The sequence below is a fragment of the Phoca vitulina genome, unplaced genomic scaffold (assembly GCF_004348235.1).
Source record: "Phoca vitulina isolate PV1807 unplaced genomic scaffold, GSC_HSeal_1.0 scaffold99, whole genome shotgun sequence".
Classification (NCBI taxonomy): domain Eukaryota; kingdom Metazoa; phylum Chordata; class Mammalia; order Carnivora; family Phocidae; genus Phoca; species Phoca vitulina.
In genome coordinates, this window is record NW_022589802.1 from 341,992 (window position 1) to 365,150 (window position 23,159).

Sequence of the window (23,159 nt, forward strand, 5' to 3'; positions counted from 1 at the left end):
CTTGGGCTCTGCAGTTCTGTCCCCCTCATGCCCTCTTGTGACCCAGTGACCAGACCCTCAGAGGCTCAGGGGTCCCCAGGCTGCAGTGGTAGCTTCTATGACTTTGTTGTTTTTGGCAAAGAGAAACTACATTTCTTTCACAGGGATGGAGAAGAAGAGGCAGTGGGGGGGGGGTGGCCAAAGTGCTGGTGTGGGGACAGGGGTTATGTTTTCTGGTGGGAAGCAGACCTTTTTGTTGTCATGGCTGGGAGAGACTCATGCAGGTGACACTGAAGACACAGATGAGGCCTCTGTTTTGGAGGCGCTGGAGAGTTCAGAGCTATCGTCCACCTTCTTCCCAAAAAGCTGTAATATGCAGTTTCGAAACTGGCAGGACAGAAAGTGTTACTCAACAGAGCAGAAAGGACGAATGTACTCCGCTAAAGGTCATTCTTGGGGAATTCTGAGGAAGGTATTCATTAAGGGTCATCTTAATGACTTAACACCTTCTCTGCTACTATTCAGAATCCTATACGGAGAATGGAGGAAGCCTGAGGTTATTACTTGCACGTGGGGATAGTCTATTCCTGACTATTCATTCATCTAAGTCATCTAATTTAGAATCTGATGGTGACTATTGTGGGTCAAATTGTGACACTGCCCCCCCCCCACCAAAGCTATGTTTGAGTCCTAACCCCTAGAGCCTGTGAATGTGACCTTATTTGGAAATAGAGTCTTTGTGGATGTGATTAAGATGTACATTACCATGAGGTCATGCTAGAATAGAGTGGGCCCCAATCCAGTGACTGGCGTCATTATAAGAAGGGAATTTGGACACAGACTCAAAGAGAAGGTCACATGGAGGTGAAGGCAGATATCAGGGTGACTTGTCTACAAGCCAAAGAATACCAAGGATTACTGGCTACCACCAGAAGCCAGGAGAGAGGCAGGGAACAGATTCACCCTCAGAGCCCTCAGAAGAAACCAACATTGCCCACACCTTGATCTTGGACTTCTGGCCTCCAAAACTGGGTGAGAATAGATTTCTGTTGGTTTAAGCCCCCCAGTTTGTGGTACTTTGTTATGGTAGTCTCGGGAAACTTGTACAGTAACCAAAGGTGATGCCAGCTAAGGGGCCCATGCATAGGGTGACCCATCCCCAGAATGTCTGGGAAGAGACTCAGAGGCATTTTAGTGAAAAAGAATGTGATCGTCATCTTGTTTCTATTCCACAAGGACTAGGTAGATAACAGTCTAGCCACTACCTCATGTCTTTAGCCAAGAGAATCTTCCGGCACCAAGAGGGCTCCAGTCTTTGCTGCTTGGCCCTAAAGAGATCTAGAATGTATTCATTTCTCAAATTATGTCTCATATCATCACTGAGCTAACCACAATGGCTTAAGAATGCAGACCAGAGGCATCTCCTCCAGCTCCCTCCAACATCAAAACTCTCACAAATACAACACATAATTATTGAAATCAATAACACAAGAAATGGGCCAAATAGCAGAATTGACTTAACTGAGGAATTCATTTGACATCTATCTACTGAGCACCCACTCTGCGCCAGACTGTGTCCCAGAGGGATCAGCAGTGGAGAAAAAGAGTAACATTCTCTGTCCTCATGGAGCTCCATTACAGAAAATTCTCTCAGAATGCAGCAGGAAGGGATGACAATGTGGAAAGGGTGAAAGCAAAGTTTGAAAGCCTGGAGGGGTCCAGAAGTACAGATGTCTTATCTAGGAGAAGGAGTTCTGCAAGGGGAGGATGGAAAGACTCAAGTAAACATAGTACAAGGCAAGATAGCCTAGGGTTCCATAAACAAGAACCAGATCTAACAAGAGACCCACGTGAAAGCCAGGAAATAGGAGCCAGGGATAGAACTACGCTCAAGGTATTGAGGTGCCAACAATGGAGTCCTGGGGAATCAACTGCAGTACTGGTCCTACTAAATACCTGAACATTACCCAAAGAGTGTGGGCTTAATGAACTCTACAGAGAGTCAGGGCCAGGCCAGAGGGAGTGAGCCATGGGGCAACTGTTAAATGGAGGAGCAGAGAAGAGCTAGTTGGAAGGAATGGGGACTGGGTCTGGTGCAATGCAAGGCCAATGCAAGGCCAATGCAAGGCCCCTGCGAAGGTGGTATTTCTGGCCCATGGACCTTTCTGGTCACCATTAATTCACACATCCACAGCTGTGCCTTAATGAAGTAGATTTGATGGATTCAAGGAAGAATAAGGCAAATTATGCTTGGAAGATGATGAACCTCAGTGGTCACCTGTAACCTTCCGAGAGGTCTAAGAGTCCTGGGCGATTTGCTGCTGAGGTTCGATATGCCAGCCCATGACGGCTACCATGTGGCAAGGCCTTGGGCAAGACCACAGCATGTTCCCCTGAACTAACCCATAAAGTCACAAAAGGCACATATCAGTGTAGCCAAGAGGGCCTCTTAAAGGGTTTAAAGATGGATAGATGAAAATTAAGAGGAGAGTTGTGCCTATAAAAGCAAAACGGGCACAGGTAGGGTAAATGTAGACATGTTCAGGCATCCCCTGGGTGTTCGAGCTCCAGGGTAGCCCTGAGGCCAACAGAACGGAAAAGTAGCAACATACAGGATGCACTGTGGAGCTGCCCACCCTCAGGTCAAGGCTCTGAAAGGATCCAGAGGGAGGGCTCGCTGAGCTTTCATGTGCTGAGCCTTCCCTGGTCGTTGTCCTGGAGGTCATTAACAGGTTCCCCCGGACATGATTTCAGGTGGGAGCCATCACTGGGCTCTTCTGCGGTCTATTTCTGGTTTGTCCTGCTAACGATGTGACTTACCTGCCGGTTCATAAAGACATAGATAATGGGGTTGTAGATAGTGGCACTTTTGGCAAAGTAGGCTGGCAGAGCGGCCACCAGAGGGTGGAAGGCGTAGCCAGGGTGGGCAGCGGCGAAGCATGCAAAGAAGGTGTAGGGGCCCCAGCAGACGCAGAACGCGAAGACCATGACTACCACCATGCGTGTCACCTCCTTCTCTGCCTTCTGGGTGGACTCAGATTCTTTCTGCTGCTTTGCCACCTGGGGGAGACAGAGATTCATGCCCGGGGACAGTGAGTGGGCGGGTCCCTCTGGGCTCTTCATCCCAGGGGACTCTGTTGCTATCGCTTGGGCAGTGAGTCAGGGAGAAGGCAAGAGACAGGTGGCCCGGGGATGGGGAGTCATGGTGAGAAGGAGATGGGCCCACCCGGGCCAGTCAGCGGCCAGCTCCCACCCGCGTGAGTCGGCAGCCTGGCTTAGGCTGCACTGGGCTGGCCCTGAGGGAGCTTGTGTAGGTTTTGAGGTGGTGCACAGCTGGCCCTAGAGAAGACGGCCTTGAGCCAGGGCCTTCCAAGCTCTTGGCTTAGCTTGGCTAAGCCACACATAAGGAGTTTGGGAAGGAGCTAAGGAGGCCATCCTTAGCACCACCTGGTCCCTTATCAGTGTGTCCCCTCCAGTGCTCAGGTCTGAGGGGCTGAGCAGGAGGAGACCCAGAGGCTGGACACTGCTTGCTGTTAGCCCAGAGCTAACATGGCTCAAGCAATGGTTGGATACCTGCGGGAGCCAGCTAGGTTGCTTCCGATCCTTGACCGCCAATGGGGTTGGGGGAGGAAGCGGGGCAGGGGGCACATCACAGGCTGCAGGCAGGGAGTTTGTGGCCTTCACTCTAGAAAGAGCTTATGAGCACTTGTTGATCTGATTGTGGGCACAAGCAGCTTCATATCAGAAAGGCACCACCCCAAAGGGCCTTCTACCAACTGTGCCAAGCAGGATCTCAACAGGAACAGATGGCGCAGCCCGATCAAACTAATTGTAGGTGAGTTGGCTGACAAGGGGACAACTTATGTACGATGTTCTTCCTCTTCTGCCTCACTCTGATTGCCTACGTAGGGGGTAGGGGGTGGCTGCAGACAGGATCAACTTCCCAGTGAGGAGAGTGGAGAGCGGGTCTTGGGGACAGATGGCACATGCGAATCCACTCCTTGGCCTGCCCCAACAGCCCCGTGAAGGGGACAGGGTCACTCTGGTGGCAGTTTTTCAAAACCACCTTTTGATGCGCAGGTTTCACTTGCGGGTCTGGCTGTCTTTCCACCCAGGGGAGAACTGTCCTGGGTCAGGGAAGAAATGCAGCTCTGCTCCCTTATTGGGCCCCACATGAAGGGCGGGGGACAGTCCCTTCCCATCTTGTAGGGGCAAGGACAAGGGAGCCAGGGCTGTAGTGGCAGTTCCAAAGGAATTGCAGGACTCATGTGTGGTTTGAGGTCAGGAGAGAGGACTGGGTGATCCTTTGTGCCAGCCTCGACGTCCCTGGCCCTCATGATCCTGCCAGGCAGGGGTGAAGCCAGGAGGGTTTGGGGGCTTACTGCTCGGATGGCCAGCCACACTTGGAGGTAGCAGAGTATGATGACACCGAGTGGGATGATGCAGCACGTGGTCATGAGGACGATCATGTAAGACTGCACCCCAGGGTACGAGCTGCCACTGAACACGTCCGGGCCACACGACGTCTTCAGGCCGTGGGGCCAGTACCTGCAGAGAAGGGCTGGCAGCCTGTCCTGACGTAGGCATGGCAACACAGGACCCCTCAGGCCAGGCACACCACTGACCTGGGCTGGAGGATTGTTGGTTTTGTTTTTTTTTTTTTTAAAGCTCTATCCATTTATTTTAGAGAAGGGGGAGGGGCAGAGGGAGAGGGAGAGCGAGAATGCTCAAGCAGACTCCCCGCTGAGCACGAAGCTCAACGTGGGGCTCCAGCCCAGGACCCCGAGACCACGACCCGACCTGAAATCAAGAGTCGGCCACTCAATGGACTGAGCCACCCAGGCACCCCAGGATTGTTTGGTTTTTAAAATCACAGTGAACTTCACATTACATGAATTAACCATTTTTTTTTAAAGATTTTATTTATTTATTTAAGAGAGAGAGAATGAGAGAGAGCACATGAGAGGGGGGAGGGTCAGAGGGAGCAGGGAGCCCGATGCGGGACTCGATCCAGGGACTCCAGGATCATGATCTGAGCCGAAGGCAGTCGCTTAACCAACTGAGCCACCCAGGCGCCCGAATTAACCATTTTTGAAGTGAACAATTCAGTGGCATTTAGTACGTTCACAATGTTGTGCAACCACCTCTATCTACTTCCCCAATACCTTCATCGCCCCCAAAGGAAACCCTTGGGTAGAATTTTGGTAAACCTTTGTCCATTTTTAGGTCTCATATCCCCTTCTTTTTTTTTATTGCGGTAAAATACACATAACACCTGAGCCCCCAAAGAAGCGGCCTGGCCAAGACACAAATGACCTATTATAGACCCTGCTGTACATGGCAACCCAAGTAGCCTCTGAAAGGGAGGCCCCTCAGAATGTGCTAGAAAGAGGGCGCCTGGGTGGCTCAGTTGGTTGAGCGACTGCCTTCAGCTCAGGTCATGATCCTGGAGTCCCGGGATCGAGTCCCGCATCGGGCTCCCTGCTCAGCGGGGAGTCTGCTTCTCCCTCTGACCCTCTTCCCTCTCATGCTCTCTGTCTCTCATTCTCTCTCTCTCAAATAAATGAATAAAATCTTAAAAAAAAAAAAAAAAAAGAATGTGCTAGAAAGAGGCCTGGGGCAGAGTGGCTTAGAGGGCCCTGCTTTCACTTACAGCTATTCCCAAGGCTTGAGCTTGTCACCTTTCTCTGTGGGCTCCCACGAGCAGCTCACGCTTAGGGGAAACAGACCGTTCCAGAGGCTCGGAGACGACAGGGGCCCATTTCCATGTTGCAGCCAGGCAGATTTATACATTTGTAGACACTGCACCCTCAAAGGGGTCACAGGGAGAGTTGGGTCCATATTCACTTTACTCATGGGGTCACAGAGGCCCAGAAACAGGAAGCAATTTGCCCCAAGGTCACGAATGGAATCGGGAGTCTGACCCTCCCCACCAGCCTTCACCCTCTGCCCTAAATGACCTGCCTTCCTGCATGCTGGTATCCTTACCTGCTCCAGCCAAAGATCGGGGGGGCTGTCCACAGAGCAGACCAGACCCAGGAAAAGGCAATGCCCACGATGGCTAGTTTTGCATCAAATCTCACGTTGCCAAAAGGCTTGCAGACTACCATCCACCTCTCCCAGGAAATGATGGCCAGGGACCAGAGACCCGTGATCCCTGCAGGGGAGAGCAGGCAGATGAGGGCTTTGAGCCTCCAATGTCACTCCTTCCATCCAGACCAGCCGACAGTTTTCAAGATCAAGAGGTTCCTCCCCACCTACCTGAAACACCTAATTCTCCCCAAAAGTGTATTCAGGTCCAGGGGGCAGTGGGTCTCTTGGTCAATTCCTCTAACACCCTCTTTTCCCCATTCTTTCCTCTTGGGCCTGTACCACCCTGATTCCTAGCTCTCTTTCAGTTGGCCACCAGCCTTTCTTTGAATGCTGACACGCCTCCCGATGGCCATGCCCACACCCACATGACCACACTGAGGTGCTGTGGTCCCAGCCAAGGGCAAGGAAACAGGACCTGCGTCTTGTGACCTGTGCCCCCTTCTGCCAGTATGCACACTTGTTTAAGTTTCCAGATTTCCCACCACCGCCCACCATCTGGCAGGTGGAGACGGTGTCTTCCTGTCCTGCTTACACACTGGAGGTCTGTGGGCAGAATTCAGGGCTCCGTGAACTGGGGCAGGAAAAAGACAGCTTTGTTTCCAGTAACCTCTAATGGACACTGGGCATTTCCTTCCGTTATTAGCACGGTGGCATTAGCAGTGCCTGGGGCTTGGTCACTTTCCAGAGGTGGCAGACATTTCCCAATATCACTGTATTCCTTACCATTTTGAAATTTCAGTGGCTGTCGGCCAGATCCAGTTATCTGATACTTTAATAAAGAATGGTATCATTAATACTTCTAAACAATACATTTACTAATAATTTTAACGAAGGACTATGCCACTAATTAATTTTTAATACTTTGATTACTATATTTCAGTATCATCTCTGTTGACTTGAAAACAGACCTCAAGGGCGCCTGGGTGGCTCAGTTGGTTAAGCGACTGCCTTCGGCTCAGGTCATGATCCTGGAGTCCCGGGATCGAGTCCCACATCGGGCTCCCTGCTCAGCAGGGAGTCTGCTTTGCCCTCTGACCCTCCTCCCTCTCATGCTCTCTGTCTCTCATGCTCTCTCTCGCAAATAAATAAAATCTTAAAAAAAAAAAATTGAAAACAGACCTCAAGCAGATGCAGAGGCGAGAGGGGAATCCTGACAGAACCAGAGACAGATTTGAGTGGACATGAAGGTACACAGAGCACTTGGACTTGGGGGATAGATTTTCTCTGCCCAACCTTCCCTGGTCACTGCTACTCTGTACCTTTGGGAGAGTGCTGGACCATCATCTGTAAAATGAGAGGCAGTTAGATATGGGGGGACAGTGTCCGCTCTTGTCCCGTGGGCTTCATGTTGGCACCTACCTCATAGGGTTATGAGAGAGGCCAATACGTTCATTTAAATCTTGCCCCTAAGTCCTGCCCCCATTTTACAGATGAGAAAATGGAGGAGCGGTGTGGTAAAGAGATTCAGTGTTATTCACAGCACTAGTAATTCAAATCTGGGGCCAGGGTCCCCCTTCCTTCACCAGGCCCTCACCGTCCTAGTGTCTTTTTTTTCTCTTCCTAATGTCCACCTCCTCAGAATGTGGATTGGAGATTAGTTTAGGTAGCAATTAGACAAACCCAAGTTAGGTGTGGGAACTAAGGACCCAGGAATGGTGACCAGATCGTTCTGGGAAACTTTTCAAATGGAAGAGCAGCTGCGAGCCTCCGCGGGTGTGACAGCTGAGGGCCTAGAGACCCAGGCTGCGTGTGCGGAGCGCCATGGCCCTAGGCTCCTTGTCTTCTTGGACGGACACCAAGCTGCAACCCTCAGCCCTCTGTTTTTTCATGGGAGGCCTGGCGCAAGAGCTCCCAGAGGGGATCTCAGCCTCATCGGGCCTGCCTGTCCTCCCCTTCCTTGTGGGCCCCAGAGAAAGAAACCTGGCCTCATGGCAACCCTCCCCCCTCATCTGGAGCCCCCTGCGTGACAGACCCAGCTCTTGCTCCAGCCTCCTCGCCACTCCTGCTCACTCAGCCTCACTCTGTCAAGCGCCAACCACACCCGGCTCTCCCTGACTGCCTCGCCCCAGCTCAAGATTCAGGTCCTCCGTTGTCTCCTCCAGGTGCTCTGAGAGAACTGATGGTGCCATGTGGTCACCATTTGGGATAGGGACCCCTCTTGCCAGGGGACTTGGGACTACCTCCGGGCAGGGATCCTATACTTCTGGTGCCCAGCACATGGGTTCTTCTCTGCCAGTGTTGGCCTGAGTAGAGCCAAGGCCCACAGAGATGTTAGTGATGGGGATGGGGAACGGGATCTGGGATCTAGTTTCAATATCCCAAAAGCTCTAATGGGAAGTGTTTCTTTCCCTGGAAAAATCCAACACAGATGAGCTGAAGGGGCACACATCCCTGATTTGAATGGAAATTCTGTTTGGGGTGACCAGAGCCCTTCCCTCCCACATGGTCCTGGGATTACCTGGTACTGTATCTGGCCTGTCTCAGGGCAGGCACTCAGTACACCTACTTGTTGGACTACAACCACCCCCCCACCCCATGATGACCCCAGCCTTGTTTCCCCTGCAGGTCTGTCTCCCTTCAAATGTGTACCGTGGGCACACCTGGGGGGTCGCTGTGTGAGTGTGTCCTTCACACACAGCGGGCTGGGTCTTCCCTGAGCCTGGGCCCCGGGCTGGCTTACCACACAAGGAGACAGTGTAGCCCTCCACGACACACAGGGGGTGGCCCAGCACAAAGTAGCCGTAGATCTGGTTCACAATGCTGATGGTGCTGGCAATGATGGTCTCTGCCAGGTCAGCAACTGCCAAGTTCACCAGGATCCAGTTCAGGGGGTGACGCAGCTTCTTGAACCTCATGGTGGCAACCAGCACAAGCCCGTTAGTGAAAACAGACGCAATGACCACAAAGATCATCCAGGTGCTGGTGAGGTGGTACACCCATCTGGGAGCGATGTGGTAATTGGGACCCTCGAAGGGACCTAGGATCAGGAGGTACAGAGTGGGGGAGGAGCTGGGCATCAGCGTTACCCAACTGCACGGCTATGCCCAGCCCGCCCCTCCCTGCCTTGTCAGAGCCTTCCGCCAGTCGTCCTGCCCCCCTGCCCGCTACCTTCGCCTCTGCAGTCAGCCTCTTCCCTTTAGCTTTGCCTATCTGCAAACAACCTTCCTTCCATCTGTACAGGCATTCTTGACCTTAACAAAGTAGAACTCCTCATCATCTAGGCCAGGCATCACTCCCCCATCTGATTTGCCACCCCCAGGATGTGGGTCAGCCCTCTGGGGTGCCATTGGCAGGCTTCTCTCCCTCGAACCCTGCACCCACTGTGCTGCTTCCCATGAGGGCTCCATGTCTCTCTGCTGTTGGATCTTTGCTCACATTCTCCCCTGCACCTGGGTCCACTTCTCTTCTGTACCATAAAGCCCAGCTCGGATGCCCTTGTCCTCTGGAAGCCTTTCCAGATTCCTCAGCTGAGCGTCAACTCGGCCCCTCGGGACTACCATCTCCACGCAGCTCTATGACGTTCTAACCTGTATTGGAATTACCCATGTGCACATCCTGTCATTCATCTCATATGGCAGGTCCAGCACACAATCAGTGTTCAGAGAATAAATGAATGAATGAGTTATGAGTTGAATTGTGTCCCCCCCCAAAAAAAGAGATGTTGGAGTCCTAACCCCCAGTACCTGTGAATGTAACCTTATCTGGAGACAGGGTCTACCCAGAGGTAATCAAGTTATAATGAGGCCATTAGGGTGGGCCCTCATCCAATAGGACTGTGTCCCTATAAAAGGGGGTCATTTGGACACAGAGACAGGCACACAGGGAGAAGGCCATGTGAGGAGGAAGGCGGAGATCCGGGTGATGCTTCCACAAGCCAAGGAACACCACACATGGCCAGTCACCACCAGAAACTAGAGGAGAGACCTGGAGCAGATTGTCCCTCAGAGTCGCCAGGAGGAGCCAACCCTGCCCACAGCTGGACCTTGGACTTCTGTCCTGGTCTGTGATGGAAGGAATTTCTCTTGTTGTTTGAGCCACATGGTGTGTGGGGCTTTGTCATGGCAGCCCTAGGAAATGCACACAGAACGAAAAGGAGAGCTAATTCCCGTTTATTACAACACAGTAGCTCCGCATGTCTCTGTCTTGGAAGGACCTTTTTCACCACCATCATTTCTGGCAGAATACTTGACGGGGTTGTACAGCACCTAGGAAAGCATCCACGCAGAATCCCCAGATTTACCAGGACACTTCAGTTGTGTGTTTCAAAACCCCAACTCAAACTAGTTTTAGAGAAGTAGGGCTTTCTTGGGTCCCCTGGCTAGAAGGGATGGGGTAGATCTTGCCCCCCCAGCACAACCGGCCCCCACAGCACCCATGATGTTCCAGTACTCTGTGCATGAGCCTCATTTGCCCCTTTCACAGGGAGCTCCTGGAAACCCATCCACGATATCTGCAACCATGCTAGGTGGCACAGGCTCCCTGGGACCAGACCTCTGAGTACTGAAGGCCTGCATGGTACCGGTTTCTATGCAGAAGGAAGCAGAGAGAAACAATGGAGCTGCTGATAGACTGGAGAACAGAGACTCACCCCCCCCCCCAAATTGCCAACAGATCTTCCCCGGAAACTACAGCGGATTAGTTTGAGAACAGCAGCTGGAACTGGGAGGTGTTTGGAACACTCCGGCTTTGGGATAATTTCAAAATGAGGCAGCCAGAGCATCCTTCCCAGACAGCTCATGGAGTCCAGATTGGGCAGGGCAGGGACAAGAGGGACAGGGCAGTGTGTGGTGGGGGAGGGGAGAGGAGTGTTCTGAATGTGGGAGGTCACAGAGGAGGGTCTTCTAGCAGTGCAAGCAGAGCAGATGTCTCGTCCTGCCCCTCCCTCCTGAAATCTCCAGGACAAATTTCGTACAGAAATGGGTATCACAGTTTACTCCCAGGCGAAGGTGTTCTAAAGAATATTCGGCGGGGAGGGAATTGGGTGTGGGGGCAGGCAAGGAAACAAGATTTCCTTGAATATACCTTGTTCTCTAGATTTTAATTTGGAATCTTGTAAATATTTTATTACATAATTTAAAATCAACGTTAAATTTTATTTTATTTTATTTTATTTTTTAAATGTTTTATTTATTTATTCATGAGAGTCAGAGAGAGAGAGAGAGAGAGAGAGGCAGAGGCAGAGGGAGAAGCAGGCTCCCCGCCTAGCAGGGAGCCCGATGCGGGACTCGATCCCAGGACCCTGGGATCATGACCTGAGTCGAAGGCAGACGCTTAACCATCTGAGCCACCCAGGCGCCCTCAACGTTAAATTTTAAAAAGCAATCCCGGAAAATCAAAAATAAGACAAACGAAACTAAATGCGTATCCACTCAGAGGCATAATCACATAGAGAGGGACTGTTCTAAGGGACTTGAAAAGACACTAGCTTGACTACTCGGACCTAGTGGCATAGACCCTAAGACTAAAAAGACCTGTCCAACTGTTAAGTTTTGGGTAGTCATGTTGTTGATGGTAGTGTTGGTGTCCTTATTCTGAGACCATTGTGAGTGTGTTTGAGATCAAGCAAATGAGTAATTAAATGATATTCTAATTCTTCTACCCAAAGCCCTTGAGAACAGGATTCCTAGTGGGAGAAAAGGAGACACAGAGGTCAAACCCAATTGGCTCCACTGGGAAACCAAGTCATTACTTTGGAATGGGAGCACTAAAAGGAAAGAAGAGGCATTTCTCCTGCCTTTCCCATACACACTGTGCCCCTGGGGAACCCAAAAGTAGATGAGGGCATGTTTCTCTCTATCAAAGTACTCTAGCTAATAGATGAAGATGGGGTATGGAAGCCAGAATGTCACCATTTTGCAATCCCCAGTGGTTTAATGGGTCCGGGCATCGAGCTTCAGCAGCTGCCAACACCCCAGAAAAAGGGACACCCTCTTAATGGAGAGGTCTTGCCAAACACCCAGCAGATCCAACTGACCTCTAAGCAGATCTTCAGATCAACTACCAATTTATACAAACATAATGACAAACGAGGTGGGAGGGGCTTGGGAAGCTACACATGGGAAACCATCAGCAAAGTCTGAAGTGGATGAGTCCAGGGACAAACGACCCATTTTCTTCAACAAATAAATTACAAGGAGATAGAGGGGGAACCTCTAAATTCAAAGAGGATGAAAAGAGAACGAACAGTCTGAACCTGTGGACCTTATTGGAGCCCTGATTCAAGCAAAGGGAAAAAAATGTATGACCTTTTTTTCAATTCTGACTAGGAGATCCGATGATATCAAGGCAATGTTACCTTATGGGTGTGGCAATGGCACTATGGTTATGTTTTTAAAGAGTCCTTTCCCCTTTGAGGTGCATCCTGAAGATTTACAGAGGCAATGATGTGATGCCTTAGATCTGCTTCCAGAAATCAGGAGGGGTGCGTGGAGGCAGTTATAGATGAAATAAGTGACGGATACCCAGGGGCTCGTTACATGCTTCCCTCCACTTCGGTAGATACTTGAATTTTTGAGAAAAAAGAAAAAAAAAAGCACAAAAAGGAATCTCAGGCATCCATGAAGTCCTATGGCCCTCCAGGGAGAGCACTGTTGCATCTCCATCGAGGACAGTCTGGGACACGGACAATCAGGTCAGAGCAAACTTCAGGGTTCTTAATTAGTTTGGCCTGGGAACCCTGGCCATCAAGGAGCTGGTGTGGCTTCTGGAAACCAGGGCACGTGAGACATTCCTGAAGGAACAGATGGGCTTTGGTTTGGAGGAGGGACTGGGGAAGGGGGGCCGGGGGCTGGGGGTCACCAGTGTCCTCAGCTCTTCGCAGGGCTTGCATGCAAAGCTTTTGGACTGCCCCCCCCCCCCCCCGGGCATAACTCAGGCCGCCTCAGCAGAGGAAAAACTGCCCTGGGAGCCAAGCGAGCCTCCTCCCCAAGAACGCACAGCCAAAGGCTGCTGGCCCCAGCTGCACAGTTGGACAAGATGACCACTACCGTCTCTTCCGACCCTAAGGTTGAAGAAGTCACTCACCCTCCTCCGGGCCAGCTGCCCAGCCTCCCGCTCCTGCCGTTTGCCTCCTTTTGGCTTCAGGAGATGCAAAAATGAGTCAGACCCGGCTTCTTCCCCAGGAAGCTCAGGGCAGTGCGGCCAGGTAGATACACCAGAACTGAATGTAATGAGTGCTCACTAGCAGCCTGGGGCCACAAGGAAATAGTTAATGAACGTCCCTGGGACAGGGATTCTCAAAAGGTCTGGGAAGCCTATGTGGTTTGAAAATGCATGTTCCATATTATGGTGTCCTTTTATATTCAGAAAGCCCCCCCCCCATTTCATGTCATCATAAAGACTAAGGGAGAAGACCATCTCGGCTGACCACGATGTGCAGAAGAGAAGTCTCCCGAGTGGGATGGGTGGCCAGCGGGCCCCTGCCCCCGTGTGGCCACTCAGGCCTGGTGTCCCTGGAGGGCGGCTCCAGCCAGTGTGACCCAGCCTTCACAGCGCCTGCTCGCTCACCTCTGGTTGCGTTGCTGTTGGTGTAGGTGAAGATGCTTGCCTGGGTGCTGTCCTCATAGCCGGGCTGCGGCCGCCCGTCCGCAAGCCTTTGGGGGCCCCACCGCTGGGTCATGGCTCCAGAAAGCCCTGTCCCCAATGCCTGCCAGCCCTGGGGCTGCCTGGGGGTCATGGCGCTTTATACTAGGCTGAGGGATCAGCCCAGGCTTCCTCACCTTAAAAGCCCCCGAACCCTTCCCCACCTGATCTCTTAATTGGGCCCGGGACTTAGACCTCCTCCTCCCCCACCCCTTGCCTCCTAGCTCCTAAGATGAGCCTGTGAGGGCGGCTCAGAAGGATTTTCTGGGAGCCCAACTCAGAGCCCCCAGCTTGCCAAGGTGGGCCCTCCCCCATGTTGACATGCCCTTTCCTCCCTACTGTCCTGACCTCGCTCTTAGGTCAGCTGGACCCAAGGGTCAAGATTTCCAGATTGGGGTGTGGGTTAGGGAAGCAGCCCAAAGCCCAAATCTGCCTTTCCCACCCAGTTCTCCCAAAGCCCTGGGAGGTGGGGGGGGGGAGGCCAGGAGGCTTTGCAGGGCTGAGGCCTGGAAGTGGAGCCTCCCCGCGGGTAGACCCAAATGGATGCAAGTTGTACTGCTGGGGGTCCTCCCCACAGAAGCGAAAGACAGGTGTGGGGCGGGGCGGGGCGGGGGGAGACTCCACTGCGCATCTCGCTTTCCGCTCCCGGCTCCCCCTTGCTCCCCATGAGCTGCAGCTCCTACGGTCACCAGTGTGCTCATCCGGGCCCTCCCAGCAGCCTTCCCGCAGCTCCTGAAGGTGCCCACAGGCACTCACAATCCACCTGCTCAAGTCTCCGTCCCCTGAGTTCATGACCTTTCCTTGGACTGTTCCTGACTACACCTCCTTCAAAAGCAAACCTGTCAACAGAGTGTTCCAGACGGGCTGCCTCCTCTGTCCCTCTTCGCCCACTGCAGTCTGGCTGCAGGCCCCATGCTTGGCAGCGCTCTGATTACGTGCTGATTGCCTAATTCTGCAGCCCCTGTCCCCGTCTACAGGGGAGCACATCCTCTCTCGTGGTTCCTGCCAGCTCCTCTCTACACAGTCCTGAAATTCAGCTGCCTTCGACACCTCCTTTGGGTTGGCCTGAGGCTCGGTAAAGCCAAGACATGGGCACGTGACGTCACCTTCCCACTCTCAGTGCCATGACTCTGCAGGCTAAGGCTCCCGGTGATACGGCTGCTGCTGCGGGTGGGGGGAAATCCCAGGCTGCCATGCTGCGGGCTGGGGCTCCATGGAGCCCCAGTGCGGCCGCCCATACCGAGAATGGCTCCTAGCACGGGTCAGTACCTGCCGCGGGCCAGGTGCCAGGCCAGGGGCTCCGTGTGGAATCGAAGGAAGGAGTCCCGATCACAGTCTTGCCAGGGCCAACTGGCGGCCAGGAAAGCTGGGCTCATTGCCCAGGGGTACCCGGGAAGCTGAGTTTTGCCTAATTGCAAGAGAGTGTGCCCCCAGTACTTACACTCAGGAGAACTGAAGACACATGTCCCCAGCTTGCACTCAGAGCAGCACTATTCACAGGAGGTCAAAATGTAAAAACAGTCAAAGAGTGAATCGACGGGTGAATGAATAAACACAACGTGGCCTATCCATGCACTTGAATGCTATTAAGCCAAAATAAGGAATGAAGTTCTGACCGCCGCTACATGAGCAAGCCTGCAGAATATGATGCTGAGTGAGAGAGGCCAGACGCAGAAGCACACATACCGAATGATTCCATTGATAGGAAATGTCCAGAAGAGGCAAGTCCACAGAGACAGAAAACAGATGAATGGTTGCTGGGGGTGGGGGTGGGCAATGGGGAGTGACTGCTCATGGGAACAGGGGTTCTTGTGGGGGGTCTGGCAATTCCTCATATGGCCCAGCAGCCCCACTTCTGGGTACCTACCCAAAGGAATGGGAAGCAGGGGCTCCTAGCATGAACACAGCAGGTTCAAGGGGCCTCACAAAGTAGCTTGATGTAACAAGGTTGTTGTGACTTCCCAGTTTATACCTTTTCCTCCTCCTGGCTCCCAGGGAGCTTTATCTGTCTGCCCCCCACCAGGGTCAAAGAATCAGAGCATCCGAGAATGTCAGAACTAGAAGTGGGCCTCCTCTGAGGTGACTGCCCAACCTGGCCCCTTCTGAGCACTGGACACGGGATCGCCTCTTCCCAGCACCACCAGGGACCGGCAGCGTGGCCTTGGATGGGCTGACCCCTCCTTCTCAGGCCAAGTTCACCCTCTTTCTGCAGGGAGATGACCAATCCTGCCTGCCCCCCATCCCATGGGGCTACCACGGACACCCAGGGTCGCCTGTTGTTCGGAAGGTGGGGGTCTGGCAGAGCTGGAGCAGGGCATGTGGGGGAGCCTCCAGCTTGAGCCCCGGAGCTGGCCCTTGTCTAGCGTTACACTAATGACTGAACTCAGTCGTGGGTCTACCTGAGGACCCGCGGAGGGGGAAGGGAGGAGGTGGAGATGGCCGTGAGGCCCTGACTGTCACGTCTCTGCAGAGTGGGGGTGCTAATTGATGATTAGGGCTAACAGAAGATCAAGTCTCATTTTAGCCCAAAGCAGATTACTGCCCTGGAAAGTCACCTAGCACCTGGGTGCCCACGTGTGTTCCCCGAGGCCCACGCTGGGTCCCCCGCTCTGGCGAAGGGTGGATGAAAGGGGAGGGGCACTGGAGAGGGAGATGGAGAACAAGTGGCTGGGCCAAAATGTGGGTGAAGAGCAGCAGGAGAAATAGGAAGGGGAGGAGACCTTTCACAGCTGAGGGGCTTTGGGCTCACTCCCCTCCCCAGCCCCCACGGGGCGAATGTGCCACACTGTCCACTCTGTCCTGGTCACCACGCCCTCGCTGCCCCCTGGGGCCACCTGGCCAGGCTGGAAGATGACATGCCGGCCTCGTCTCTAACCCCCTACTCCTAAGTGATGCAGCGTGGGGGTGCTGAGTAGGACCCTCGATTCAGTGCTTGGCTCTGGCTTTGTCAGTAACAGCTAAAGGTACAGGGCAAGGGACTGTTTGCTCATTTGTCTTTGACTTTTGTGTGTGTGATGAAATACACATCACGGGAACTTTACCATCTGCACCATGTGGAAGTGTATAGCGCGTTCACAGTGCTGTGCAGCCATGCCCACCCTCCGTCTCCAGAACTCTTCCCATCGCCCCAAACTGGAACTCTGTCCCCATTAGACACTGACAGCCCCCCCCAGCCCCCAGCACCCACCGTCCTACTTTCTGTCTCTCTGAGTTTGCCTACCCTACGTGCCTCATAGAGGTGGACTCCTACAATATCTGTCCTTTTGTGTCTGGCTTCTCTCACTTGGCATGTTTTCAAAGATCATCCACTGCCTTTGACTTTGGAATCGATTTACATACATCAAATTTTAATTTTTATGTGGCCAAATGTGACTCTGTTTCGTTTTTGGTTTCTGGTTGGAAAAGTTCTCCCACTGTGAGTCCCTCGGAGATCCGTAAACATGCACCATGTGTATAAGGTCCAAAGGCAAGGGTTGGACAGTTTCCCTATTCCCGTGACTGTCCCATGGCATCCCGAACTGCTCACCTCAGAACCCGACAACAATCAGATTTTCTTCACCCTCCAGCTGACCGATTCCCCCTACAGCCGATGTCCCCTTCTTGGTCCAATCTCCATGCTCTTCAGCTCAGGCCCTTAATCTCGCCCCATCTGCTGCGGGCCTCCTGGAGTGCTGCCATGCCTGCCCTCTGTGACCTCGAGCAAGTCAGTCACCATCTCTGAGCATGTGTCCTTATCAGGAAGAGGGGATAACATTTACTTGCTGTAAGGCTTGAAGGAGATCATCCTTTTGAAAAGTTCTAGCACAGTATTTGGTACAGAGAATTCGGTCAACAGTTCATTACACAGATACCCACCAAGCACCTGTTGCGGCCAGGCCCTGCTCAGCACCCCAGGGGACAAACACACGGACACCCCTGCCGTCTTACAGCTGCCATTCTAGCAGGGGAAGAGAACGTGAACACCAGACATCATAAGTAAGCTGTGATAAGTAGGATGGAGAACAGGACAAGGAAAACAGGATGCAGGGGTTGGGGGTGCCAGGGTAGAAAGGGAATGGATGCCCATTTTCCTAGGGCATCAGGATGGGCCTCTCTGAGAAAGGGCTATGTGAGCAAAGACATAAAGAAAGGAGGGAGGGAGCCATGCAGAGATCTGAGGAAGACATCCCAGGAGAGAACCAGCAAGTAAGTGCAAAGGCCCTGGGGCAGGAGCATGCCTGGAATGTTCAAAGAACAGTATCCTTACTGTTCTAGAGACCAGGGTGGCAGGAACGGAGTGAGTGAGTGGAGACTAGGAAGAAGAAAGGTCAGAGAGGGGTTGGCAGCCAGAGCATGTGTGTCCTGGAGTCCATTTTTAACATGTTAGCTTTCACGGTGAATGACATGGGGAGCACTGCATGATTTTTCAGGGAAACGTGATGCAATGTAACCTGGTTGCTGTCCTGAGAGGGGAAACGACTGAGGCAGAAGTGGGGCGATCAGGTGAGAAGCACTCTGGGGGTCCAGGTGAGAGATGGTGATGGCTTCACCAAGGAAGGGCCAGGCCAGCAGGATGGGGAGGAATGTCAGATTCCGGATAGCTTCTGCAGGTAGAGCCAGCAGGATTTCCTGGTGGCATCGGTGGAAGCAGTTGGAGAAAGGGAGGAGTCAAGGCCGACTCCAAAGTTTGGGGCCCGAGCAACTACAGGGACGGAGGTTGTCCTCAGCCGAGAAGTCGGGGCCACGGGCAGGGGGTTCGGCTGCAGGAGGGAGGCTGTGAACATCAGGAATGCAGGCGTAAACGGCCCATGTAAGGAACAAACAGGGGCCATCCCCTTGACCCACAGACATTATTCAAAGAGAATATGCTGAACAACTTATCCCAATCGGTGTGAAAATTTGGATGAAAAGACCAACTTCTAGAAAAACCTAGCTTAACAAAATGGACTCAAGAAGTAGAAAATCTGAAGAGATCTGCAGCTATGAAGACAGCAAAGCCCTAAGCACACACCCGGCCACGGGGGTGTGTCCTTCTGTTCCTGGTCTGTGCGGCCTTGTTGGTTCCAAGCTTCCCTTGTATTGTCTTCAGCAGTAATCCTCAGACCTTTGCAGCTCATCCCCGGAGGGCTTTGTATCCACACAAACAAACAGAATCCATAAGTCACAGCTAGAAAATTTTGGTGTAAATATCTGAAATTTGAATGGACTAAAATTCACCATGCCTCCAATGAGAAGAAACACAAGTTTTGTTCATTTATAATATTATGAAATTTTACTCCAGAAAAAGCTATTGGGTCTCTGTTGCTTCATTTTTCCCTTCTTCATTTCTTTTTCCTTGTCTTTTTGAACCGATTTTTCCTGTTTTTACTCGGAGAAAAAGTGTTTTCTTTCCAATCTGGTCCATAGTTACAATTTAGTTCAGAGCCAGGCCTTAAACCGTACGTAATTTCTGCTGTAATTTAAAACTATTTCATGTTTGGGTATAAAGAACCTTCAAAAAGATATAGCCTACAAAGGCAGCCACAAAAGAACAAATACTATATGATTCCACTTATATGAGGTCCCTGGAGTAGTCCAAGTCATAGAGACAGAAGGTAGAAAGGTGGGTGCCAGGGGCTGGGGGAGGGGGGGAATGGAGAGGAAGTGTTTCATGGGTAGAGAGTTGCAGTTGTGCACAATGAAGAAGTTCCCGAGCTTGGCTGCCCCAAATTTAACACTACTGAATTGTACACTTGGAAATGACTAAGATGGTAAACTTTATGTTATGTGCATTTTACCACAATTAAAATTGGAAAATATATATATTCTCCATTATATTAACTCCATCACAGCCTATGGTGAATGTATGTGTCTGCCTGGCCAAATAAAAATGGTGAAAGTCCTTCTTGGAAGCAGCGGATCGCATCGGGAGACAAGCTCCATCAGTTCCACGTGTAAGAGAACTCCCGAGGAACACAAAGAAGTCCTTAAACGGTTGACACTGAGGTCTCCAATAGGGCGAGTGGTGCATCTCTAACACTGGCTACTCTTCAAGTGTCCGTGTCCCTGTTGGCCCCGCGGCAAACAGGCGGAGCCCGCATTCGGCTTTGGCCTTGCAGCTGGGCTAGGCCAGGGCCTCTAAGTTCGTAGCCACCTGGGGTTTGTTGGGGCAGCGTCGGCGCCCGAGAGGCCCGGGGGAGCCATCTGCTGGGCGGGAGCCTCCGGGGGGAGGAGGCCGGCGACAGCACGGCGCGCACGCTCAGGCCCGGGGCCTTCTCGCAGGGGGAGGCCCTGCCGCAGAGACCGCGCCCCGACTCCCCACTGCAGGCGTCTCTGTTCACGCTAGTGCTGTTCCGTCCAAGCTGGCTGCCTAGGACAAAGAAAGTAAGTTCGCTTTACAAATCCCGATCTTCCGGGTAAGAGAGAGGAGAGAGCTAACTGGCAAATCCAATCTGAACTCTTGTTTTAAATCGACAGGTATATGGGGGCGCCTGGGTGGCTCAGTCAGTTGAGCTCCTGACTCCTGGTCTCAGCTCAGGTCTTGATCTCAGGGTCGTGAGTTCAAGTCCCCTGTTGGGCCCCACGCCGGGTGTGGAGCCTATGTAAAAAATAAATAAATAAATCCACAGGTATAGATTATACATTGTATTCGCATTTCCCAGTGCTGTCCATCCACAGAGGGTCAAGATGAGCCAGGAGCACCTCTGTTGTGCCAGAAACTGTGGGGAGCGGCAAAAGGGCACGGGAGCCAGCTCGAGGAGGGTCGCCCTGGCCAAACTTGTGACAAACTGAGCATCACAAAGAATTCCTGACAGGAGTGGAGTCTGCGCGAGGCCCCGACCGCACACTGACGCGCAGGACGTTTCACGTTCGTGTTGCAAAGCCCCGGGGGGGGCCTAACAGCGGCTCTCGGCCCGGGACGCCTGCGGGCGGGAAGGGCCCGCGGCTCGGCTGCGCTCTAGCTCTCGCGCGCCCTCTCCCGGCGTCGCCGTGCGCCTCGCCCGGCTGGGTGGCACTGCGCGGCGCCCGGGCCGCTTCCGCTGTCTTCTCGGCTGAGCCGCCCCCCGCGCTCCCCCCGCGCCCGCCTCTGTCCCGATCCTTCTCACTTCTGTCCCCAGCTGTCCCTATGCAGGATCGGGCCGTGTCCTGCGGGAGTAGATCCTGCTCGGTGCGTCCCGGGGACCAACGGGACCCTTCGTACCAGCCCCGCTGCCCGGCCTCACCCTAGTGGCTTCTGGTCCTACAGATCCCTCGGGTCGCCAGTTGTCTGTGCTTCCTGGTTTCAAGAAACTCTCGTAGATTGGTGGGGGTGGGGGTGGGGGTGGGGGGCTGTGGTGGGGGCTGTCACTCGTTCTATAGAAGCCGGGGAGTTCGGGTTTTTTGCTGCCTTCCTACTCCTACCTGAACTCAGAAATCTCTTCCTTATCTTTTTTTTAATTGACTTTTAAATTGTGGTAAAGTACACATAACAAAATTTACCACGGGAACCATTTGTAGGTGTGCAATTCAGTAGCATTAGTACATTCTCATTGTCTTTATTGTCTTTTTTTGTATTAAGATCCTTAATTCAATTCGTGGTCCAGTTAATTGGTTTTTTATATTCATTTCCACAGACAGTGGGAATCGAACAAAAGCTTACAGGATATACACGCAATTAAAATTATCAACAAGATGTGCCCATACGATACGGTTCCCTTTAACTGTCTGCCCCCGTTAGGGAAAGATATTCCAAATAGAAGCCCAGGGTCCTTTGTTTTTATTGTGTATATTCTCTTTATCCGTTGCTGTGTGTGTTCTTCATCTGTCCTGCCTTTTTTACATAGTGCAACAAGAGATATGTTCTGTTTCCATTGTTCTAGAGATGGTTTTGCTGCCTTTGAGTCAGGCAACCGAGGACAGAAAGCTTGACCCCAGTGGGTCTGACTGCCCCGCCCCCCTCCCTCTGGCGGGGTGGCTTGCTTGCTGCTCTCTCTTGCTGTGACCCTCCAGGTGGTTGTTAGGGGAGGCCCCAGGGCATTTTCTGTGAAGTCCGTCCACACCTTGGTCTGTGAGGCTGGATGTCTGAATCTGATTAGTTAAGCTTTGCAAGCGACATTTCTGGTGAGGTTGTGATCACAAAATCGATTTATCCACTTACAGTCTAGTAGGGAAGAGGATTGACTCTGATTGACCAATGCAAACAACCACTTTGCTCTGAAGCCCAGCGGCCAGTGGGAAAAGGCACAGCGTGCGGCCAGCACTACAATGCTTAGGGATGAATCAATTGCCTTTAGTCGAGTTCTCCTTTGACTTGCTATAAACTGCACCTGAGGTGAGTTATACATGTCTCATAATTTTGCTATGGTCTGAATGTTTGTGGCCCGCCCCTCGCCCCCACCTCTTACGCTGAAATCACAACGGCCAATGTGCTGGTATTAGGACGTGAGGCGTTTGGGAAGTGATCAAGTCATGAGGGTGGAGCCCTGGAAAATGAGATTATGCCCTTATAAAAGAGGCCCGAGAAAGACCTCTTCCCCTCCTGCCATGCCAGGGCACAGCGAGAAGTCTGTGATCCAGACGAGGGTCCTCATCCAACTGTGCTGGCCCTCTCATCTCTGACTTCTGGCCTGTAGCCCTAAGACACCGGTTTCTGTCCATAAGCTGGCCCGATAGAGGCTATTACAGCAGCCTCAACAAGCTGGGACCGTAAGCTGGTCTCAAATATTGGGGCACTGCTGTAACAGCTCCCTAAACGTGTGAGAGCAGCTTTGGAAGTTGGTCATGGGCTTTTGGAGGCATGTGCTGGAAAAAGCCTACATTGCCATGAAGGGCCCTTCCCGAGGGGTTCTGATGAGGTCCCAGAAGTTAAGGAGGAGAGCTGGACAGAGAGCCTTCTCAGAGAATACTTAAGGGGTCATGAGCAGAACGTTGGTAGAAATAAGGATGGAAATGAGGACACGTTTTGGGAAGTTGTAGGAGAGGCCACCCTTATGAAATGGCCATGAGCTTGGCTGAACTGTGTTCATGTGCTAGCGTCTTGTGGAAGGTTGAATTTGTGAGTGATGGAATTGCATATTTGCTTGAGGAAATATCTAAGCAAAGTGGTGAAGGTGCAGCTTGGCTTCTCTTGAATGCTTACAGTAAAATTCGAGAAGAAATGACTTTAAGATGGAATGGTTAATCAAAAGGGAAGCGAAACTTAAAAATTTGGAAAATTCTCAGCCTAGCCATATTGCAAAATATGAACAAGCATATTGGGGAGAGAACGCTAAGGGTGTGGTCACGCGAGCCTCTGGTGAGGAGACTAGTGTGGGTGTGAAACCCTGGGCTTCGTCAGCCATCCCAGCAGGCGAACTGGTTCGAGCTGGAGGGGAAGGAGCCAGGCAGGAAGGCAGGCGGGCTGGGGGACGGGGCCAGAGAGCTATTCTTCCAGACAAAGGAAGGACCCCAAAGACTCTTCAGAGATCGTCAGTGCTGCCTCCTCTGTGTCAGAGGGGGGCCACTGGCTGGGTTTCATCAGGCCGGATAACCCCCGCCCAAAGCTGTGGGGTCAGTGCCACCCAGAGCAT

At 52.4% G+C, this 23,159-nt stretch overlaps 1 protein-coding gene across 1 annotated transcript; it reads right to left on the reverse strand.

Moving 5' to 3' along the window:
* Nucleotides 1-165: 165 nt before the first annotated feature.
* On the reverse strand, nt 166-13,690 carry OPN1LW (opsin 1, long wave sensitive). Its single transcript, XM_032397506.1, has 6 exons — nt 13,579-13,690; nt 8,753-9,049; nt 5,968-6,136; nt 4,362-4,527; nt 2,800-3,039; nt 166-366 (listed from the first exon to the last, which is right to left on the reverse strand). Exons 1-6 carry the CDS (start codon nt 13,688-13,690, stop codon nt 256-258), a joined length of 1,095 nt encoding a protein of 364 aa, XP_032253397.1. The 3' UTR covers nt 166-255.
* Nucleotides 13,691-23,159: the final 9,469 nt, after the last annotated feature.

Excerpts from the sequence above, each read along its gene's own strand:
- OPN1LW (XM_032397506.1), bottom strand. The coding sequence starts at position 13,690 with ATGACCCAGCGGTGGGGCCCCCAAAGGCTTGCGGACGGGCGGCCGCAG. Across the intron at positions 6,137-8,752 it reads CTACACTGTCTCCTTGTGTG|GGATCACGGGTCTCTGGTCC; the intron begins GTAAGCCAGCCC and ends TCTCCCCTGCAG. Across the intron at positions 4,528-5,967 it reads CCGATCTTTGGCTGGAGCAG|GTACTGGCCCCACGGCCTGA; the intron begins GTAAGGATACCA and ends CCTTCTCTGCAG.